This window comes from Balearica regulorum, chromosome 2 (genome assembly GCF_011004875.1).
Source record: "Balearica regulorum gibbericeps isolate bBalReg1 chromosome 2, bBalReg1.pri, whole genome shotgun sequence".
NCBI lineage: Eukaryota > Metazoa > Chordata > Aves > Gruiformes > Gruidae > Balearica > Balearica regulorum.
This window is the reverse complement of record NC_046185.1, coordinates 95078216-95098881: the sequence shown is the minus strand read 5'-3', so window position 1 is coordinate 95098881 and position 20666 is coordinate 95078216. Positions and strand designations below refer to the sequence as shown.

Here is a 20666-nt window from a genome sequence, read left to right as displayed (position 1 = left end):
ATCTCTCTCCTGTAACTCTGTGATAGACTGGCTTTAGACTGTCTTTACAGAGCGGGAGACTAAGGAGGCCAAAGGGAAGGAAAATGCCACGTGTCACCTGTTAGACAGAACGTTGCACAGAATCTAGCCTGTTTTGTAATAGGTATCACAGATGTGATGCAGTTTTCCTTTGGGAGGGGTTAAATCTTGGATAAGAAATCATGGCACAAATGAGCATTAATGGAGACGACTACATGCAACTCTTGACAGGCACTATATAAATGTATAAGGAAAATTTGTTTCATCTATTCTGCATGTAGCAGAAATAGCTAGGTAAAAAATTGCACAGCCCATGCAATAAATAGCAGTTATTTGCCTATGCCATGCAATCTGCAAGACCCGATAGGATGTCATTTATGTTGACACATTTAAAGAGAGGAGCTCTGCAAATCCATTTTCTTCCAAGTATCATAAAAAAACCAGACTTTTTTTTCATGTATTTTCAATTCAGACTCAGTAGTTTCATGTAGTGAGAAGGGAACACTGGAAGTGGATTGAGGGAATCTTGGGTATTATTTTGCCTTTTGTAAGGCAAATTATTAAAAAAAAATAAAAATCTGCTAATACAAATTCCATTCCTTGCTACGAAAGGTAATGATCTCTTGTATATAATATGTTCCTGACCATTAGCCAGGAAGAAATATACAGAATAGAGGAATCCACATCAGTTCAGGGATTTATTTTTTTTTCCTCTCTGCATGGGATGTGACTATGATAACCCGACTTCATTTTTAAATGAGCTGGTAAAGTCTTTCACTCAAATGTGCTGGGATGGAGAATCTCATGAAGCCAAACAAACACCAGTCACAGCCAGAGGGCCCAGCATCAATATCCAGCAGGGAATTTTATGGTATCAGTTAAATACAGGACAAAGATCCAAATCACCTCTAGTCCGCTGTGTGAATTTTCAAGTGTATGTTAAGAGATCACCCCTGGGAAGGGAGAGTCCCAGCACGCTTGGCATGGGCCCAGGCTTTAGCCCATGTAATCTGGACGGACTACGCCGACCTTACCTGAGCATACGATGGCCCCGTCTTCCCAGAGACACCCAAAGTTTGGCCTTTCTGAGCGGAGTACTAGCGCTGTCGCTGACAGCGTGGAAGGACGGCATGAGTTCAAACCCAGCTGGCAGTCACCACTCTTCATCCTGCCGCGTAAAATCCCCATGCAGCCCGTACAACCAAAAGGCATCAGTCTTACGTGGCGTCTGAACCCCAGGAAAGAGCAGCCAGCAGGTTATTTTCAACTTGCTTGCAAAGCATTTGGGGAGTGAAAGGCACAACGGAGCCACAGCCAGGTTCCCTGACATCCCCAAATGCAAAGGGGCACGGACTAAAAGCCATTCCTGGGAGAAAAGTGAGCCACGGTTCCCTACACAATCGCCCTGCTGCCTCACGTTGCATTACTGGCATACAAATAGTTGTGTTCAGCCTTCACCCATCCAAGAGCTGTCAGCATGTAGCTCTTCAACGCCGCAGTTCACGGGGGCTTTTTTCTTTGTTTCATTCAGGTTTAGAAAAGGAAAAAAGCAAGCAGATGAGTTTTGTGCAATATATCTACCTGCTCTGAAAATTTGTTGGTAGTGACACGTGAAGAGAAATTACTCTTGACAATAAAGGCTATGATGTCTTTTCCCTACTATTTCGGACAGAAAGATGTTCTTGAGTGTGTGGGTGTAAGAGAGAAATCAAGAGAGTGCATGCGTGGGCTTATAGGCAATTGCCATTTTATCTTGTTTTTCTTTTAAGTTTCCCTATGCTTTCCCTAGTTTTTAAAGAGATTTCCTTGGTCCCCCATCTTCTTCCTCCTATCTTCGGAACCTCAGTCATACTTCCAACAGCAAGTGTGGTCCACCAGACAATTTTCATAACTTCCTTTATAAAATTTATGGCCTCCACTCTGCAACCAGGTCCATTAGTGTGATGCTTCATCAGCAGGAAAGTTCTCACCTGTTTTCCTCCAAACTATAAAAGAAAAGTAGCAGAGAGCAAGGAAGTTCATCTCACTTAAGATGGCATCCTCCAACCATCCACCACTTGTCCCTCTCCCCATCTCCAAAGTGGCCTTTCTTACACCTTACAGTTTCCCTTGAAACTATTTTTAGCATCTCCCTCTCACCAGCTCTGTCGCTGCCAGCAGACCATTCGTTACATTCTTGCAGGCAAGATCCCAGTCACACGGCCCTGGGCCACCAAGGAAAAGACCTCACGTGCCCATCAGGATGTGACACCAAATGGCTGCTGCATCCCTCCAACCGCTGCCGCTGCATGGAGAACCCATTCCTGGTGACCAACTGCAGATGATCCTGAAAACAGCAGAAATCACCCAAGAACGGGGCCCACGTGTACAATGCTAACATGGCATTGTGGGCCAGGGAAGTCACACCTGATGGCACGGTGCAGACACATGGCTGCAGTGAGCTGCTGTGATGTGGAGGCTTCTGAGCCCCTCCGGCGGTGAGTGCATGCAGTGCTGGGCACGTGGGCTTCAGGCGGTGGGTCTCCCGCTTCACCACGAAGGTAACATTTGTGCTAGCAATGTTTAACACGAAAGGGCAGCAGCTAAAAGTTACCCACGCAGCACCCACCCCGAGAGGAGCAACTGAATTACCTGGACCCTTCAGCAGCCAGTTATTAGGCAGCAATTCATCATGTTGAGCTGGTTCTAGCATGTTTCCTTGGTTACTGCTGCATGTTTCAACAGGCCTTTGGCAGCCGAGGCACCGCTGCTCCCAACCCTTCCTCGGTGCGGAGGCACCTGATTTCGGCTCTGCACAGCCAAGTTGGCTCCCCACCTGCCTGTTTGTAAGGTCCTGGCTAAAGATGATGAATACCTTTGATGCACACCATGCTACAGATGTCAGGGTATTGCCCCCCTTCCTTTGCAAAGCTTCCTCAGAGAAACACGGAGAGTGTGAAGCGGGCCTTGTGGGTCAGTATCAGCTCTTGCTAGTTCTCTCCCCAAGGACTTCCTCCATTGTTCCAGGTGCTTGCTGCAAAACCCACTGTGAGGGTTTGGGACCAGGTCCCCCCAGGACATGGCAATGCCAGACCCCGCTGCAAGGTGCAGAGTAAAAGCCTCTCACTGTCTGAGGAGCCTGAACCATGAAGGTACCTCTGCCTGCTCTCAAACCTCTGAGGGTGACTAGTGCCCCTGGGGCAGGCTGGACGAGAAGTCCTTGCACCAGAAATGTAACTGACCCACAGGCTAAAGGAGCACCTGGCAGCTGCATGTATGAAATGATGGGTGGAAAGTAGGCCAGCAGATGGTATTCATCAGCTCTTGACACCAAGTCCTTGCAGAAGGGCTTCAGAGATGCAGATTCCACTCCCACCCACCCTATCAACAGAAAAACCAAGGGAAAGCTACCATGCAGTGTTCTCACCATCATGGTTTTCCAGGTTTTGGCCCATATTTGTTCATTTTAGGTGAGCTGGAGAAGAGGATTCAGGGAGAGGAAATCCCAGAGCTCAGCAACATGTCCTGCAAGCCTAGACCCAGAAAACCACAGATATTTCAAAGTGTAGCACTGATGCCATAAGTTATCCTTAACAGAATATCTCACTTTTCTCTTTCCTTGCCACGCTAAGCTGTTCTGTTGCCATGGCAACTGGCTGAAGTTCAGGGACTGTTTCTGAGTATCCCTTCTCACTGTACCGCACCAGATACTGTAATGGTCCCTGTACGACTGGGATGTGCCATGATGTAAGTAAATGCAAACATTGTCTCGTTAAATAGACACACTAATAAAGCGGGCTTATGCAGTGTGTTACCTCTGGAGGTCTCAAAACATGTTGCAAACGAAAACTGGCATTGCCATTCCCATTTTGCAGACTGGCAAACTGAGGGGAAATTACTTCTTCATGGTCTAACTGGTCAGTGCCACTGCAGGAAATAAAAAGCAAAAGCCCCTCCACTCCCTTTTCAGTCAATCACATAATTTATTACGGTCCTTAGACCTCCTTGACCAGTCAGGATCTGCCCTGTGCGTGGATTTTGGAATCATATCCCTCCTTTTACCTAATATGAATTTAGCATTTAAGTAGGAAACAATGATCTCTGGCCCACTTGTAGAGTAGTTTTGCTGCTAGATCCCAGATGAGGTCCCTTCCCATCCTTTTCCAGCCTCCTCGTACCGGCAGCCACTAAGAAAACAGAGGGAAGGGACCTACAACCTATTGCCAGAGGCCATCCATCCTTCTCCCAAAACAAGGCAGTATACCCCAACTGAATGTTGTATCAGGTAACAGCAGCTAATGAACAACCCAGTATGAGAGGTTTTCTGCCATGTGCTTAAGAAAGGTAGGATTGCTAAGATGCATAAATGGAAAAGGAATATAAGTCCCATTCACAAAAACAGGAAGTCCAGAAACGTGTCCTACTGAAACTCAAATACTAATCTACAGTCTAAGTTCTGGGACTAGTTGAAAGTTTGTAGACAGAGGAATTTTCCATAAGATGGTCCAGAAAAAAAATCGAGCCATTTTAGAAGAACCTTGCAATTTTGGCAGTTCACATGGTGGAAATTGTTGCTGCAACCATTTTGTCAGCTGCCATAACACTAAGAACCTGCAAGCCCTGGGAACCCCAGATCATGAAGGTTTACAGTGGCTTTCAAGCTGACTTCTTACTAGCACATAAGAAAGTAGCAATTCCTCTAACATCTCTGAATGCCTCATCAAGCTAAAAAAAAAGAAAAAAAAAAAAGACTATCATATCAGTTGTTTTTAAATAAATATTTTTGGGGCTCTGATATTTTGGAAGCATGAGAGTGGAAGGATTTTGTCTCAGGCTTGATTGAGTATTTTGTTTTGTTGAAATGCTAACATTTCTGGTGGATAAAGTGAGAACTCTAACTCCAACCAACCTCCATGAATAATAAAAACATTCAAAGGAAAATTTTGACTGATTTATGCATGACTAGACACCAGCCAAAAGCTCTAAATCTGTAGTGACTATTGAACAAAAATCTTGAATATTGCATAAATCTGCCTAGTGATTTGTAAAAAACAGAGGTAGTCAAACTACACAGTACCTCAGCTATTCAGTAGTTAATGGCACTTTATACAGGAACGTTTGTCACCTTCATTAACAAATGGATAGGGTTTGGTTAATTGTGAAGCTAACAAATACTACGTTAAACATAGCGTTGCAGATAGCGTAAATGAGAACAAATAATTTTTAATGTCATGTGAGTCAGTTCCATGGTGAGCATGTGGCTCCAGAAGGATGACACGTTCATGCAAGTTCTCACCTAGTTCATTTCCTTCCTCTTTCAAATGAAATGACTCCGCAGGGCTGCCATCTAAGAAAGTCTAATTTCATGGGGGATAAACAATACAGAACATCTGTATTCTGGCCACTTTCTAACTCTCTCTCATAGACTTGTGACTACTTATGGGGGAAAAAAAAAAAAAAAAAAAATTGTTCTCCACATGAATGATAACCATCACAGTCCACTTTAAGATGACAATATTAAAACCAGTTAATAATATATTTCAGCTTTTCTAAATTGCCTTTTCTGGTTCCATACACAAACCTTACTATTTCACATTTTTAGACTTTTCTTTTCCAATAGGGCTTGCTTCTTGTCTCTTCTAAACTAAATGGGAGTCCCCTTGTCCTCCAGGAATTCAGAGCCTGGAGGCCAGGACTCACAAGAAGGAGACAAAAACTACACAAAGAGGCAGCCTTTGCCTATAGCGGCCACATTCACGCATCAGTCCCAGAGCAAGATATTATGACATGAACCAAACGCTTAGGGCCAACAGCCTGGAAAATCCAGCATCTGCAAGAAACTCTTCTTGAAAAGCCTCCAAGAGGTAAGAGCGTGAGAGTGACGAGGACCAAGAGAAGCAGTGATGTCATGACCAGCAAGAGTGACCTCATGCCCATCCTTGACACCAGTCCAACGTGGTTTGGCTCAGGGTCACGCTAGTTCAGCAGATTTCCCCCTGCTCAGCCAAAAGCAACCAGAGAAGCCAGGTCAATATTGCCGGACCCTGATGCCTTAAAAGCAAAGACATGGGGAAAGGCAGTTGCAAATGAAACGCGTGCCTAGATAATTCATCAGTTAATGAAATTCTGCCAAAGCAAACCAATTCTTTTATAGCTTCAATTGCAGATGTTATTCTTTATATGCCATCTTAAACTGCTGCCCTGAGTTGCTGTTTGCCATTAAAACAGGTTGTTTCAGTCCAGTGGTTGCTACATTTCAGTGTCAGCTGCAGCAATTCTCCCATTACGTGGATGCACACACACAAACCCCCAATCTGAAACGTGCTCTTGGATCCTTCTGGAATACTGGGGCTCTATAAAAATAAGCCATTACCATAATCATTACCAATGTAACAATTTTCACTTTCCCATTTGCGATGCTATTTTCGAATAGCACCACTGGCCTAAGGAACTCTCAATCTGGCACTTTCCATGACTATTAAGTAAACTTACAGTTTTTTCTTAGTTCTTATTGTTAATCTTTTACATTCAGCTTTATCTCCCTGTTACCCTCCGAGCTTAAAACCAGTCAAAACCTGTTACAGAGAATATCATATCATAGGAGCTAGAAATGGAAAGGACCTATTAGATCACCAGTTCGTCCTCCTGCCAATTAACGCTTGCTCGCTGGAGTACCTTTCCTAATGCTTTGTCCAGTCTGGCTTTTAAAAGGACCAAGCAGTTGGGCTCCCGCCCTTTCCCTCAGGAGACTGTTCCACAGCAAAATATATCTCACTGTCAGGAAATTTTACCTTACATTCAGCCTGACTGTCACACTATTAGCCCTTGTTATATCCCTGCGTGTCACGCTAAAAATTCCTCTCTCGCGCTCAGGAGAGTGGGAGGGTGTTCATACTCATCAGAAAGCTGCATGTCTCACAAACCACACATTTGTTAGTCATTCCTGAGCATCGTTTTTGATTTGAACTCATCTACCTGTACTTCCACATCTCCTGATCAGCTTTGTCACTCTGCTCCAAAAATTTTCCAGATTTGTCAGTACCTCTCTGGTTATCAAGGGCCTGGTGTTGACTGTACCGGTTATTTTGGGATTTGGGACACCAGGCAAAGCTAGATGGCAGGTTCAAACCAATCCAAAGCACGCTTTCTTTTTAACACAGCTTAGTTAAACTGAGCTCCTTGCCACACAAGGTGAATGACAGAAGTTTGCACGGGTACAAAGGGAAATAGAGTAAGTTAACAGAAGAAAAATAATGCATCGAGAGCTGCTACATACATGATCTTGTATTTAAGTGCCCGGACTGCCAAGCTATGCTCATCATATTGAGACAAGAACAAAATGCTATTCAATAACTTGATGAAATGCTTTTAAGTATGCTTACTGACCTTTCACAAGAGAAAATGTGTTTCAGTCACCACCACGTGAGTCTTTGCTCTCATGGCACCCAATAAAGATGGGTCTGAGTTAAGTCACCCCGATGCAAGCACTGGCGGTGTGCACTGGCCCCAGTGCAGGGAACAACCAGAGGGAGGAGGAGGACTGCAGTTGTCTTCACTGTCATGTCTGGAGTGATGTCCCTGCAGGGGTTCTATCTTCCTCCTTACAGCAGATCCAAGGTGCCCAAGAGCTCCTGATTGGGAACATTAAATCTTCTGGCAGACCAGGCACGCTAAAGCCCCAGGCAGCAATTGTGTGACTCCTGACATAGTTTCAGTATACGCACCAGACTGAGATCCTTGTAGAAGACACATCCACAGCGGACCAAGGTCCTGTGAACATGCTGCCAGTTGCCCCCTTAGCCTCACCCAACATGTGCTTTGAAAAGGAGAGAAGGTTGGGGAGGAGTGGGCAACATTAAATGCCCGGTGACCCTCCTCGCCTCCCAGTTTCCTTCCTTCATCCTTTTGTCTCTCAGTCACTGTTACACTTCTGGTTTGATTTTGCAAATTCAGGTGGAGAAAGCATCCAGTGTAATTTATTAAAAGCCACTGCAATGCAGAGAAGCAGAGTAAAGTGGGGCCTAATCCTGTCCAGTGCTGCAAGAAGGGATCACTAAGATCCTTTCCTTCATCGCTGAGGGCACGCACCACCTACAGAAAGGGACTCTCGTACTGGATCAGAGGGGACTGGAACACCTGGATTCAGGACTTAATCTGTGGCACCAGAAAAAACCCTCATCCTCTCCAGTCTTCAGTTTCTGTGTCTGGTAAATGTGTATGGTTTGATCTTCATTTGAACAATGTTTCAAATGAAACTTTCCACTTAAGATCTTGTGGAAAAGCTCAGGGTTATTGTCACTATTAAGAAAAAGTCTCACCTTTACGGTCAAATTTTCCCCCCCTTTTTAGGTTTGTCACTGAGGTGGTTTCATAATAAGCCTACCCTACCCCATTTACAGGGGGTGCTTTTCCAGAGAGCTTTCTGGACAGAGCCCCATACATGGTGCTCTAGCTTTATTTACAAAATAACTCAATGGCCATGTAGGAAAGGCCACTGGGATCACCATGGCCTACTGTGGACCTCATGATCTACATGAGGATTGCACAGAGCCCTTTAGCTTGAGTTTTTCCAAATCAGAAAGACTGCAAGGAGGGTCTTGGTTCGGCTCAGCATCAGCCTGGACTGTAGAAGTGGTTTCCAGGTGGAGATAGCCACGCATGATGTCATCTGCATCTACATCAGACAAATCACCTCTTCCCTAGCAGACATCAGACAAATCACCTTCTTCCTGTTCATCATGTCTCCATTGAAAGATCAGTGCTAGGAGAGGCACCACTGTGCCTGGACAAGCTCTCCTCCAGCTGATCTCATTCATAGCCCAGAGAAAGGAGCAGCAATCAACAGGCCCTGCAAGTAAAAAGCCACTTTCCCATCTGTTGCCCTGTCCTCTGCAGAGCCTTCTCCTCTTGGCAGGTAACAAGGTTCCTTTCGAGGATGTAACTGATACGTCTTACAGTGGCTCTCCTGAAACACACTGTACCCAAGGTAGGAATTTCTCCTCCCTGTCCCAACCTTGGCCTTTAAAATGGATCTCCTTTCAGGTGTCACGGGCAGCCCACCCAACCGTCTGGGCAGAAATCTGCTCACAGACGCACTGCTTCCTGCTCAGCTTGGCAAACTCAGGCCCATGCACAAGAGCCCTCCCGAAGTGTGCGCTGCTCCTGCAGAACAAGCTCCGAGCTGCAGGCTGGGCTGCCTGGGCAAGGCGGCCGGGCTGGCGGCTGTCGCGGCTGCACAGGAGCGAGTAACGCGGAGGGCACCCCAGGAGCTGGGTGCCTTTGAAGTCCTGACTCCCCTGGTGATATATTTCACAGTAGTCCTAAGGATGCTTAACAACTCCAACACTGTGAACAGTCGAGGAATTCAATCTGTAGAGTACCACAGAAGGTGTTAGGGAATAAGCAGAGAAGCCGCAGCCAACGACTCCAGATGTGTGACCAAATAGAAAGGAAGCCAGAAAACTACCAAGCAATTTTCCAAACATGAATGAAAGAGCCTTTAGTGGCAAAGCTGTCCTCTGTTGGAGCCTCATGGGCTGCACTGATGTGGAAATGTTACCACTGCACAAGCCTGCCCTCTAGTAAAGATCAAAATGGACTTTTATTAATAACTTTTAATGGGCTAGGATTTTTTTTTTTTAATTAGAGTAGGACATTCAAGTAGCTCAAATTTCTTCTATAAAGCTGGCCTTTCTTTTAAGTCACCTTTCTTCCCGCAAGGCAGAAAAAGACCTGCATTGTCACCAGCAGCAGGTGTTGCACAGGAGCCGAAAACAGATGCCAGAAAGTCTTTCAGGCTGAAAGGAAAACATCTCAAGTGGGAAAGGGAGTTCTCTGCCCAAAATTCGATTGCTCTTTGAAGGGAGAGTGCTCAGAAGACTGTTGGCTCTCTGACAGCAGGAGGCATCAGAAAGTATTGGATTTTTCTTGGAAAAAGGTAATTTTTTGTGTATCGGAGCAAAGCAGCAGGAGAGAAAAGTCTTTAATCACACAGAATATAGGGAACAACAACTCTGCTTTTGTATTCACAGCACAGAAATAAGGCTCACATCATCCACTGCAACCGATTTCATATGTATGTGTGTGTGCAGCACACGAATAACATAATTTGGCAAGGTGCTGAAGATCTCCTCAGCAATGCTGGGCTGCCCTCCTCTTCAAAAATAAGAGGTAATACTGCAAGACCAGGAACAACAGGAAATCACTTCATTCTTAGCCAAATTCACATTTTTCAGTTTCTAGCAAGCGGAAAGGAATGAAAAGTGATGCAGACTATATAGCACAATAACATAGCAGCTTGTAAACACACACAGAAGGCTGCTGTTATTATTTATCAAAAATACATTTGTAATCATTTTCTGGAAATACATGCAGGGGACCATGCTGGGCATCAGGTTCTTACTGATACGCTGTCTCCCCTGCCTGAACTTTCAGTCAGGGGACACTTATTTATGCTGACAGCCTTCATCACAGCCCTGCCATTTCTCTGTCTTATCTTCCTAAGGAAGCAAGGGTGTGCACTACAGCGATGGCGTCCATCCTTCCACTGTCAGTGACCTTCGCTGACTTTTGGACCCACTGGAATAATCCCATCCACGCTGGACTTCAAGGTGAGGGTCTCCAAGGGATGACGTTCTGGAAAACTTTGTGAAAAACAGTGGCTGTGCTGAGAGGAGAGACGCAAACGCAAAGGCATGTGCACAGAGGTCATCAATGTGGTTTGCTTGGCCCCCTGGCCAGCCAGCGTGGAAGCCCTCCGAGCGAGCTTCTGGCAAGGCACTGAGCGGGGCACTACAGTAGAAAGGGGTGAAAAGCTGAGGTTTGGGGTCATGGGAGGGACTTGGATAGCACTTAGGAGACTGTAGAAGCAAGGAAGCATTTCAGGGCAGGACCCAAGGAGGTAGGCTTACACATATTGCAAGCATAGGACAGAAATTTTAAGGCAATCAGGCTCCACCGGTGTTGCTAGGCAAGGCACAGAGTGTGCTCAGAGCCCTCAGTGCCCAGGCAAGGGCTTTCCAATGGACACCAGGGAGACGGCTCTGGAGAGGTGTTTGGTCACCTCAGATGGCCCCATCCCTCCTGAAAGCACCTGCCAAGCTGCTGAACATCCAATAAAAGCCTCAGAGTGGGTACACGAGGCTAGACCTTCAACTGAGTTAAACCTTTGTCAATCCCCTCATGATCGGGAAGTCACAAACCAACCTACGGACCTGCACTTCCATTCCCACCCTGTTTTATTCAATTCCTATACTGCGATCTGTCAATAAAGACCCTGTCAATGACTATCAGTTTCTCTACCACCAGTAAAGATTTGGCATGAGAATCAATAATCCCTTAAATTAATCATCAGTTAAAACAATAACCGATGACCAAAAAGCCTGGCCGTGCATACTAATTATTTACTATGTGCCTATGCAGAGGCAGGCAGCCAAACTTGCATCCGTGCCTCCCGGTAGCATGGTGGGAGGGAGGGTAATTCAGCACGGGACATCAGAAGACCACTCCTCCCGCCTTGCTCCTCAGCTGCCCTGTGATCTCTCGCTAAACCTGCTCCCCTCTCCCAAAATGACACCAGTGTCACCACAGTCACCGAGTACCAGGTTACAAAATGTTTCAAGTGACTAACCGTTTGGACAGATGCCTAGTGGGAGTTTCAAACCTGCAAAGACATTGACAAAATCCCACAAGCAGTTCTCTGTACCTGTCAGGGTCTAATAATTTTTTAATCCTGACCCTTGCTCTCAACGTGCCTCACATCCTTAGAAGGAGACGGTTCATTCACAAGCATATAGCGATTCCACTGAAAAATGGCTGCACAGGCATCACTTCACAAGATGCATCTTATGGATGCTTAGCTGCAGCAAATACCAAGATAGCGCTTCTGGCTGTATCACACTGCGATACCAGTGAAGCTGCAGACGCTAAAATAAAAAGAGAACAATCTACTGCCCATTTAAGTGGCAGCTGCTCTGGATGACTGCGGTGCTGCCCAGCAAATTACTGAGCGGGCAGAGGCACAATTCCCTGGACCGTGTGTTAATCACCTGCATCCAGAGGGTGAGCACAGAGAGACCCTGCAGTAATGCGGCGTGGGAGCGCAGGCTGCCGGCTGTGGTCTAACAACTCTCCCTGCCTACAGCCTGACGCTGTTTCTTCACCAAAGTTACACAAAACTTGAACAGCAAGAACTGTAAGAGAAGGTAAGCAACACGGGAATGAGAAAGCTAGGTCATGGCAGAAGTGATTTTAGGCACAGTTTTCCAAGTATAAAAGGCAGACTAAAGCAGACTCTACTTAGTTAACAGTGGGCATAAATAGAATAACAGAGGCCATCTGACAAAAGCACAAAGCACAAAAACTGCCAAACATGCGAGTGCATCAGATGTTAATGATGATCAAACCTTATACAACAGATTCTGGAAAAGTCAGTGCCTTCACCCAGCATATGTCTGTGCTCTGTGTTGAACTGCAATCGTCTCCTCTGAGATACGCAGCTTAAAATTCAGATGTAACTGCAGTCGTGTTTAAAAGCAAGCAATAAGTGTCAATGGCTGGTTTCCTATGTGTCCTACAAATTTGTTTAAGGTCCTCACAAGATTGCTTCAGTTCTGGTGGCCCTCAGGGGCAACACTCACAAATCTTAAAATTTGATTAGGATATGTGTAATTAGTCAACATGGCCTCATCTACACAGAAAGGAAATCTGTTTTACATAAAACAGTCTTGCCTTAGCAAAGAAGCACAGCAGACAATATCTGAATAGAGCTCTGAGCTTTAAAACCACGGCTACTGATTTTCAGAGCTGAAGTACAAGCCCATTTTCTCTCCCAGATGGTAACAATTCTGATGTAGATAATTCAGTGATATCAACTAGCAGGCCTCAAATACCCTGCACAACCATTTTATATGCTTGCACATAATTTGACAGAACTTCCTTGTGCCTAAAACTACTTCTGTTTGTGCTTGGGGTGGCGGTGGCAAGACCCAGAGTGCTTTCTGACCTCAGTTTAACTAACAAGCACCAGCCAACCTTCAGTCAACCCACAGTGAAGACAAGGTTCTTTAGTTCTACCCAAATATGAACTCAATGAGATTGACATAATTCTGCTTTTTGGGGTGAGACTCCCTGCATTTACTTCAATGGACTACCAAAGACCCCCGTCTTGGCCAAGAGTTTTACCTGAAATGCATTAGTCACTGCAGATAAAAAACCAAACAAAAAGCCCACAATCTTTTTTTCCCCCATTTAAATCAAAAAGCTAACCCCTACATGAAATTATTCAAGGGCTTAGACCAATTTGTCAATACTGCTGAAAATCAGTAAAACTGCACAGAGTAAGAAGATGATAAATTCAGCATTGAAGTGTGGCCACCAATCTGCAGAAGGGGCAGGAGTAACGCCAATGGAAGGCAAGCGACCAGTGGTTTACTAATCGAGTTTGGATTCTCAGTACAAAACTGCTTTCAAATTTGTGCAGCTGCATTATCATGCCTGGCAATACTATGGCAGAGGTCACTGAAGTCTCAAGGGTAAAAACACAGAGCAATTTATTGCTTATCTAGCTCGCAACACTTTTCCATTGCAGTACCTTTAACGAGAACATCAAAACCAGGTAAGTCTCAGTGCACTGTAAATTTGCTGCTAGTTTACTGGGAAGGTCCCAAACTGGGCGTTAAAGCAAAATCTTTAGTCTTCCAGGAATCACAGCTAGCTTGAAAACCAACGGCAACCAGGAACAAAACCAGCACCCAGAACATTAAAACAGTACATGCTGTTCAGTCATAGAAATCCCCAGCCAATCCTCCTCAGGACGTGCACCTTCTTTTGCTACAATTGATTTTTTTTCTCTTTTATTAAACGATGCTGATATAAAACCCAGTGGCACATAAAAATAAACACAGGCAGTTGACAAAAACAAGAAGCAGGGCCTTGTGCCTGCCACTGTGCTAGTCAGTCAGCACACACGCTTATTACTCAAATGCTGCTCTGCTTCGTGTTGCCACATGGCATGTTATCACTTTGATGTTTAGGAACTCATCCACCTTTACTAGACTTGTAGCTCATCCAGGATTAAGGGACGTTCATGAGACAGACTGTAGGTTAGCAGAGAGATAAGCAAGTGAACTTACCTTGGCTGCTATGTTGTTCTTGGTCTGCAAGGTAGTTTACTTACCCTTGTGCTACGAATGTCTTAAGAAAAGCCAAGTGACAGCTGTGGGTAGCCTTTTCTTTGACAGGGTCGGTCAGTGACTGCACCAAGGGCCTTCCTCAGGCAGGTTTTCTCTACTCCCACCAAGGATCAGCCCAGCCCCCGAGACACTGTTAGCATCACGTGTCTCTGATCAGTGGTAAACTAAATCATGGTTATTACACCCTTAGATTCCCGTGGGATCTCTGTTGGTATCCACAAAGGGATCATATGGTTCGAGAGTCTACTACTGCCCATAGCAAATTTCCCCAGTAAAATTGACAGGCTTTGAAGGAAAAGTCGTATTTTCCAAAGGACAGCAGCATAAAAATGCAACTCTGATGCCTTTTGATCCATGGTCTGCTTTGCTAGTAGTGGTGAATCTTTGCCAGAACAATAGGTCTTTAGAGTAGATTAATCCTAGAATATATATGACAAAGGCTTACCTAATATAAACATATCCAAGTATTCATATTATGCTCACAGCCAGCCCATCTGATTTTACAGGCCTTAAAATCCTTCACATAATTGATTTGTGCTTGCTCCTGAAGAAGCTGTTCTTTTTTTTTTTTTTTTTTTTAACCTTAATGGTTTGCATTTTTGTCTGAAAGTTGCTGCTGTGAGAACACTTACTTCAGATGATGGTCCCAGGGTGTCGGGTCAACTCTTCAGGGAAAGCTCTGCATTCCCCCTTTGTCCTACTAACCCGTGAGGTTAGTTTCAAAGAGTAACGTTACTACACCAAGACCTGGCTGCTGCAGGGAGCCCCTCCTCATCAGAGTGCAGGCAGTTCACAGCCAGACACGCCAAACACAACTGATGTTAGTGGCTGGAGACTGGCCGATTCAAGAATATCCAAGTTTCCTCGCAAAGCTGGACATGTCAGTCTGTGGCTGCAGTGATGAAGGCTCATTGTCCAATTTTCTCCTCCTTGCTTTCCCCAAATTTCTAGGCCCCCAAAACTGGCTGATCAGAATGAGAGAACTGAAGGATTTGGGGAGCTGAAAATGGAAACCTCGCTAATCAATAAATTAAAAGGGGAATCTTGCAATCTACTCCACCCCAGATAGTCTCCTGTTTTCCCAAGAGACAGTACTTTCATATAGCAGGCAGGTTTTAGTACTCTTTCCATATGCAATCCCATCAATTAACATCCAAATAATTTGCTGCCCCATGTGGTAGCATCGATCAGGTCTTGTCTTGGAACAATTACTGCTCAGTGCAGTTCAGGGGAGTGCTCTTCCTCTTCAGGGGTCCTCACTGAGAATCCTGAAAAGGCAAAGGATGAAGGAGACAGAGAAACATCAAATAGCCTAGGCTGTATTTATAGATCTTAGTAGATCATGGTTTAAAAATAACCAAGTAGATTTTTCTGTTGCCTAAATGGCACCGATTCTTTTTACTTTGTAAAAAGTCTAGCATATTGTTTTTATAATCAAGTTATTTGGATAACACAACAGTGATTTAGATTAGGATTTGTTTACACAGCTAAATATGTTGAGTAATGAAATTAAAATGAGCTCTCTGCTTCTGTCACATCTGCAACAGCAACTAGCTTCTTATGGTTGAGTACAAGCCTGCTGCACAGATGTTTCTTGATAAGGTATAAATCAGTGTTAGATGCTGTTTATTGCAGTGCTTTTACTGCCTTCTTCCCTGAAGGAGGGAATGTTGCCTGCACAGCAACCAGATGTGACCTGCAGGACTGTATGAAATGCCATTACAAGCAAAAACAGGTCCCATATTCCACATCAGCATCTGCAATGGCTCATCAAGTATTTATCAGACCATTTGAACACTTCTACAGGTCCTAGCATCATACCACTGCCAGAATTTACTTATTATAACCTGCAATGGAAAAGCCAAGCATCCTGTAAAGCAACTGGTGCCTGAAATAGAAGGAGATCCCATTTTAGTTTGGTTTCTGGCCTTAAAGGTCAAATTTCTGAACAGATGCTGCTTCTAGAAAGTAAGATATTGTGAGAGACCAAGGCAGCTGCATTTCAGGGCATTGTAGGAAAGCTTCTCTTTTCTGCCATCACGTCCCGTGTGGTATCAATCCTTTGATGTTGACAGGGGAACAGGCTTATCTTGCACTGGTGCCTATGCGAAGAGAACTGAGACAAGGGAGCTCCTCACCTGGGGAAGGTGGCACAGCTCAGAGCACCTCTCTAAGCGGCTCTGCTCCGCTCCCTGGGAGCAGAGGGAGCCAACAGGGCAGACTCAGCAAGCAGCCAGCATTTGAAGACAACCAAGCCTGGCCCCAGAGTCACACCGGCTCCTTCTCTGCAGCAGATGAAAGCAATACCTATGGCTGCTGAAGGTAAGAGAGGTAAACTTTGCAAGGTTTCTTGAAGCAAAACCTGCCATTTCTTATTTAAAAAAGAGGGTGGGTGTGGAAGGATACAACAGGTTTTCTTCCCTGAGCTAATCTGTGTCTCTGATTTGCTTCACTCGTTACACGGACAGAAGATCCTGTCAACACAGAAATAATGCCAAGTATTTACAGTTTAATGGAACCCAGGGACCAATTAACAACCCAGAAAACCACCAAGCAGTGTATTTCTTATTGTAACAGGAGGGAAATCTTACATTACTGCTGTTCCCCCATTTCTTAAAATAAAGTGCCAATGCTCTGTCAATGATTTCTCAGTAGTAATGTTTATTATCTGGTAGTTTTACCATTGCCCATTTATCAATCATTTTCCATGTGCTAGTTTCAGTCACAAACCCCCTCTCTTTACCTGTACCCCCCCGTCTCAAAAAGACAAAAAGAAAAAAAAAAAAGGAAAAAGAAAGAAAAGGAAAAGCATCTGCCATTAGGGCTTTGGACCAGCAATGTTAGAATCTGCCCTCAACCCCAAGTTCTCGAACTGCTGATTCTTCAATAGCTTGATGGATGCGATGCACCTCATCCTGCGTTAAAGTCCTCTCCGGGTGGCGGTAAATGATACGGTAGCAATGGCTCACCTTCTTTGTCCTACAAAATATAAACCAAAAGAGGACTCATAAATACACGTGCCTACAAATGCAAATATATGAGGCCAAACACTTATCCTCTGGACCATTTTTTTATTTGCGGTCTAATTTTGTTCCTGTTGCTTGAAAATCACCTTAATGCTAAATTACACAGCCTGAAGAGGTGAGACTGAGCTGAATTTTAATTTTGGCAGAGGACTTTGCTGATGTCCACCTAAGACCTCAACTTCTATTGTGGTATGGTAGTTTCTTACCAGAGCAAACAAGCCCAGGAGAAGGGCTATGCTAACACCACTGAACTGCTGCTGACACCACAGCTCTCCCATTTTGGTGCTAATGGGATTACCTGGAGGGAGCATTGCACGCACATACCACCCCCCAGACCAGCGGGGCTGGTGGTGATGGGCATAAGGAAAACACCACATAACCTCTCTACGCTGGAGAGCAATGTTGCTAGCTAACATGAGGCATCCAGGCTCCAGCCTGGGGATGAGACCAAACAGCGGCAAAACAGAGTAAAACATTTATTTTTCAATTCAGGTGACTATTTCGCCTTTGCTGGAAACGAGAAACAAGGACAAAAACGCTTCTGAAGTCTCCATTTGTGGGAGAAGGACAGAGAGGCAGGATGAGGGTGGCCGTCACTCCCAAAGCAAAGCATCAAATGGCGGCGCCTGGACGCTGGCCATGCTGCAGCCAAAATGTGGGGGCAGCCCGGCAAACTCGGGAAGAAACAGGACGAGACATGACAGCAGGCACACATGGCAAAATTTCTTACCCTCTGCTACTATGGAAAGGAAAAGGCAAAAGAGAACAGGGAAAAGGGATAGGGAAGAGGGGATGATGAGGAAAAAAGAAAGTATTTAAGAGTTGCTGAGTTTGGCAAAGACAAGTTAATGCAAAACCAGGAGCAAAACAGTAAAGTCAAATAAGGCAAAAACAGGCTGGAGTACGTAGCTCTTGTAGGGGGCATCTCTGCAATTGCAGAGCTTGTATTACTGAATTTAAATGGCAGTTGTGGCATCCTTTTTATTTTTAGTTTCAAATGGACCCCACACAGCTTCTTCTTTCAAAGGCAAACGCTTGCTTCAGTGAAAGAAAGAAAATCTGAGGGGAAAAATAACGGGAAACCAGAGATCAAGTACGAGACAGAAGGATCTCCCAGACTAGCATTTAATGGCACACAAAGGCATTCAGAAAGCTTCGGGTCATCTCTCTCCTGAAAACTGTTTCATGTTAGAAACCATGTTTATTATGTCTGTTTGATTAAAACTAAGGTCATATGTGTTCATATGCAAAGATAACTCTCTCGAGATACTAATTTCAGTCTCAAATCCTAGTAGAAACAGGCACACGTAGTTTTAATCTCAGAACAGCTATTTGATACCAACTTTGACCCACCCAACATGGGTGGGAAGCTTGTCCCTGCTCACACTGGCAGTTTACAACAAAAAGATTATTTCAAATGAAAGCATTCCTCCTTTTTTGTGCGCTCTGAAGACAAAGCAAGTAAAATCTGCCTAGCACAGGAAAGGGCAAACTGCATTTCATAAAGCGTTAAGCTGACGACTGCAGTTAACTGCTAAAAACCAGCCAAGAGCTTTCCCTGGGTGCAGGTTAAACGCTGTAAAAAAAGGGATCTTTGAGTAAAGAGGGGAGGTGTAACTGCGGAGAAGGTGTCGCTCTGCTCTGCTCCACCTCTGCAAAGCAGTTGAGAGGACAGACCAGGGAGAAGGAAGTAAATGGAATAACAAGGGTTTGGCCAGATGCTACATTGTAAGAGAGAAATTTGAATAACAGAGAGGGATAACTGGGGCTCAACAGAAACAATTTTCAAATCCAGGCTGGCAAACACCTTTACAGCTGGTAGTATTTCAGCTTTTAACGGTGCTACAGCAACCCACCTGAACAAAAACATTTGCACATTGCTTTGGCTGAAAATCTATGTAGAAGATGTACAGTCATAGCCCTGATCCTGAAGTCTTGTATATACTGGGAATATACGTCATGATGGAAAACTCATTTAATGTGATGTAAATGCAAGTTTGCTTAAGGTATTTAAGCTCTGGTAGGGATAGCTACAGCACTGTTTCTTCACTGGTCATGGCTAACTGAAAGTAACAATTTCTTTTGACTCACATGTTTAGGTATCCCCCTACCTCCATTCCAGCAAGCAGTTCATTCATGAGGCAAATCAAATAGGCCAGGATAGGATGTAATAGTTTCTTGTGGGTGTTGTGGAAAACCAGCTTCTATATGAAGGCATTGAAATTAGGAAAGGGTAGAGGTCTTATGGAGCAGCACTGGACTAGACTTCTTTTAGGTGCAGCTGAAGTTAGGCATTGGTGCAAGAGAAATAAAACAGGGATTCTATTAAATGTAATTAATCTAATTTTAATTATAGCAAAAAGTGATGTAACTACTAATACACATGGCTGGCTACGCATCACTCCTGTGGTTGGTATGTTACATTTTTCTCCCACCTTTTAGCTAGGTTTATTTGCATCTTTGTTACCAATAAGAAGGAAGGAGTATAATGGTTCAATGCTATTTGGATAAGAGACACACTGCAAGTTTCAAAACTTTAAGCGCTGTTTTCACAGTAGTAGTAGCTAAGTTTTCAAGGGAGATGGAGAAGAGTAATTCTTGGCTCTTCCCCCCTCAATACCAACCCCCCAACAAAATAGTACGACAATGTGATTCATCACTGCCATCAGCTGCAACTGGAAACAATTATTGTCAGCAAATAATACATGTTTGCAGATTCCCTTTCTTGCTTTCCTTTTGTTCTGCCGAGTCACAGAGTGTTTGCCTACCTTAAAGATGGCTCTGCTGATGCATAATGAACTCTCTCCTGCATGTCATGCTGCAGCCTGATGATACAGAAGCAGTAGCTCTCTATCCTAAGCAAAAGAAAATTTGAGGCCAAAACCTAGAACAGTAACTTCACAAGGTGTGTGTGTGTGGGAAGTAGCAGCTTAACAGTGAGTGCATTGGGTTTTATTTACCTAAGCTGCACCACCAGACAAGTCCATGCGGTTCGCAGTCACGCGGACTCCTCTCCCATTAGGCTTCAGCTGATCTTAGTGTCACAAGTCTCCCCTGCACCAGCCTGCGGCTCTCAGGTAATGAAACGCAGTGAACACAGTGAAGCACTGCTCAAAGGGAAAGGAAGATAGGGATTTATTCTGATGCCGCAGGAGGAAAGGAGAACACGGCCCATGAACAAACACTGGAGTGAAACAATGCATAATGCTCTTTCATATGTTTTTTGGAGGAAACAGCTTTGCCTCATGATTGATTTTCAGGAATTGGCACGTAGCTGCCTCCACGTGCGAGGGAGCTGCTCACTGCCGGGTCAGATTCACTGCATGGGGCCAACCTGAAGGTCAGCGTATATGTTTCGATATTTCAGCCTGATATCTGAGGACAGCAAGAAATTAAGGGGCCTTAGTCTGCCACTAGTCTCATAAAACAAACATGAAAGCAACCTGACACT

The 20666-nt window shown here is 44.6% G+C and overlaps 1 protein-coding gene across 6 annotated transcripts in view; it reads right to left on the bottom strand.

The window, feature by feature from the left end:
- Positions 1-16830: 16830 nt before the first annotated feature.
- Positions 16831-20666, bottom strand: part of FARS2 (phenylalanyl-tRNA synthetase 2, mitochondrial) — a 250529-nt gene continuing 246693 nt past the window's right edge. For all 6 annotated transcript variants that reach the window (XM_075744971.1, XM_075744972.1, XM_075744973.1 and 3 more), the window contains one exon: positions 16831-17168. In XM_075744971.1, the coding sequence (XP_075601086.1) occupies positions 17030-17168 (139 nt within the window). In that variant the 3' untranslated portion in view covers positions 16831-17029. The remainder of the gene's footprint in view (positions 17169-20666) is intronic.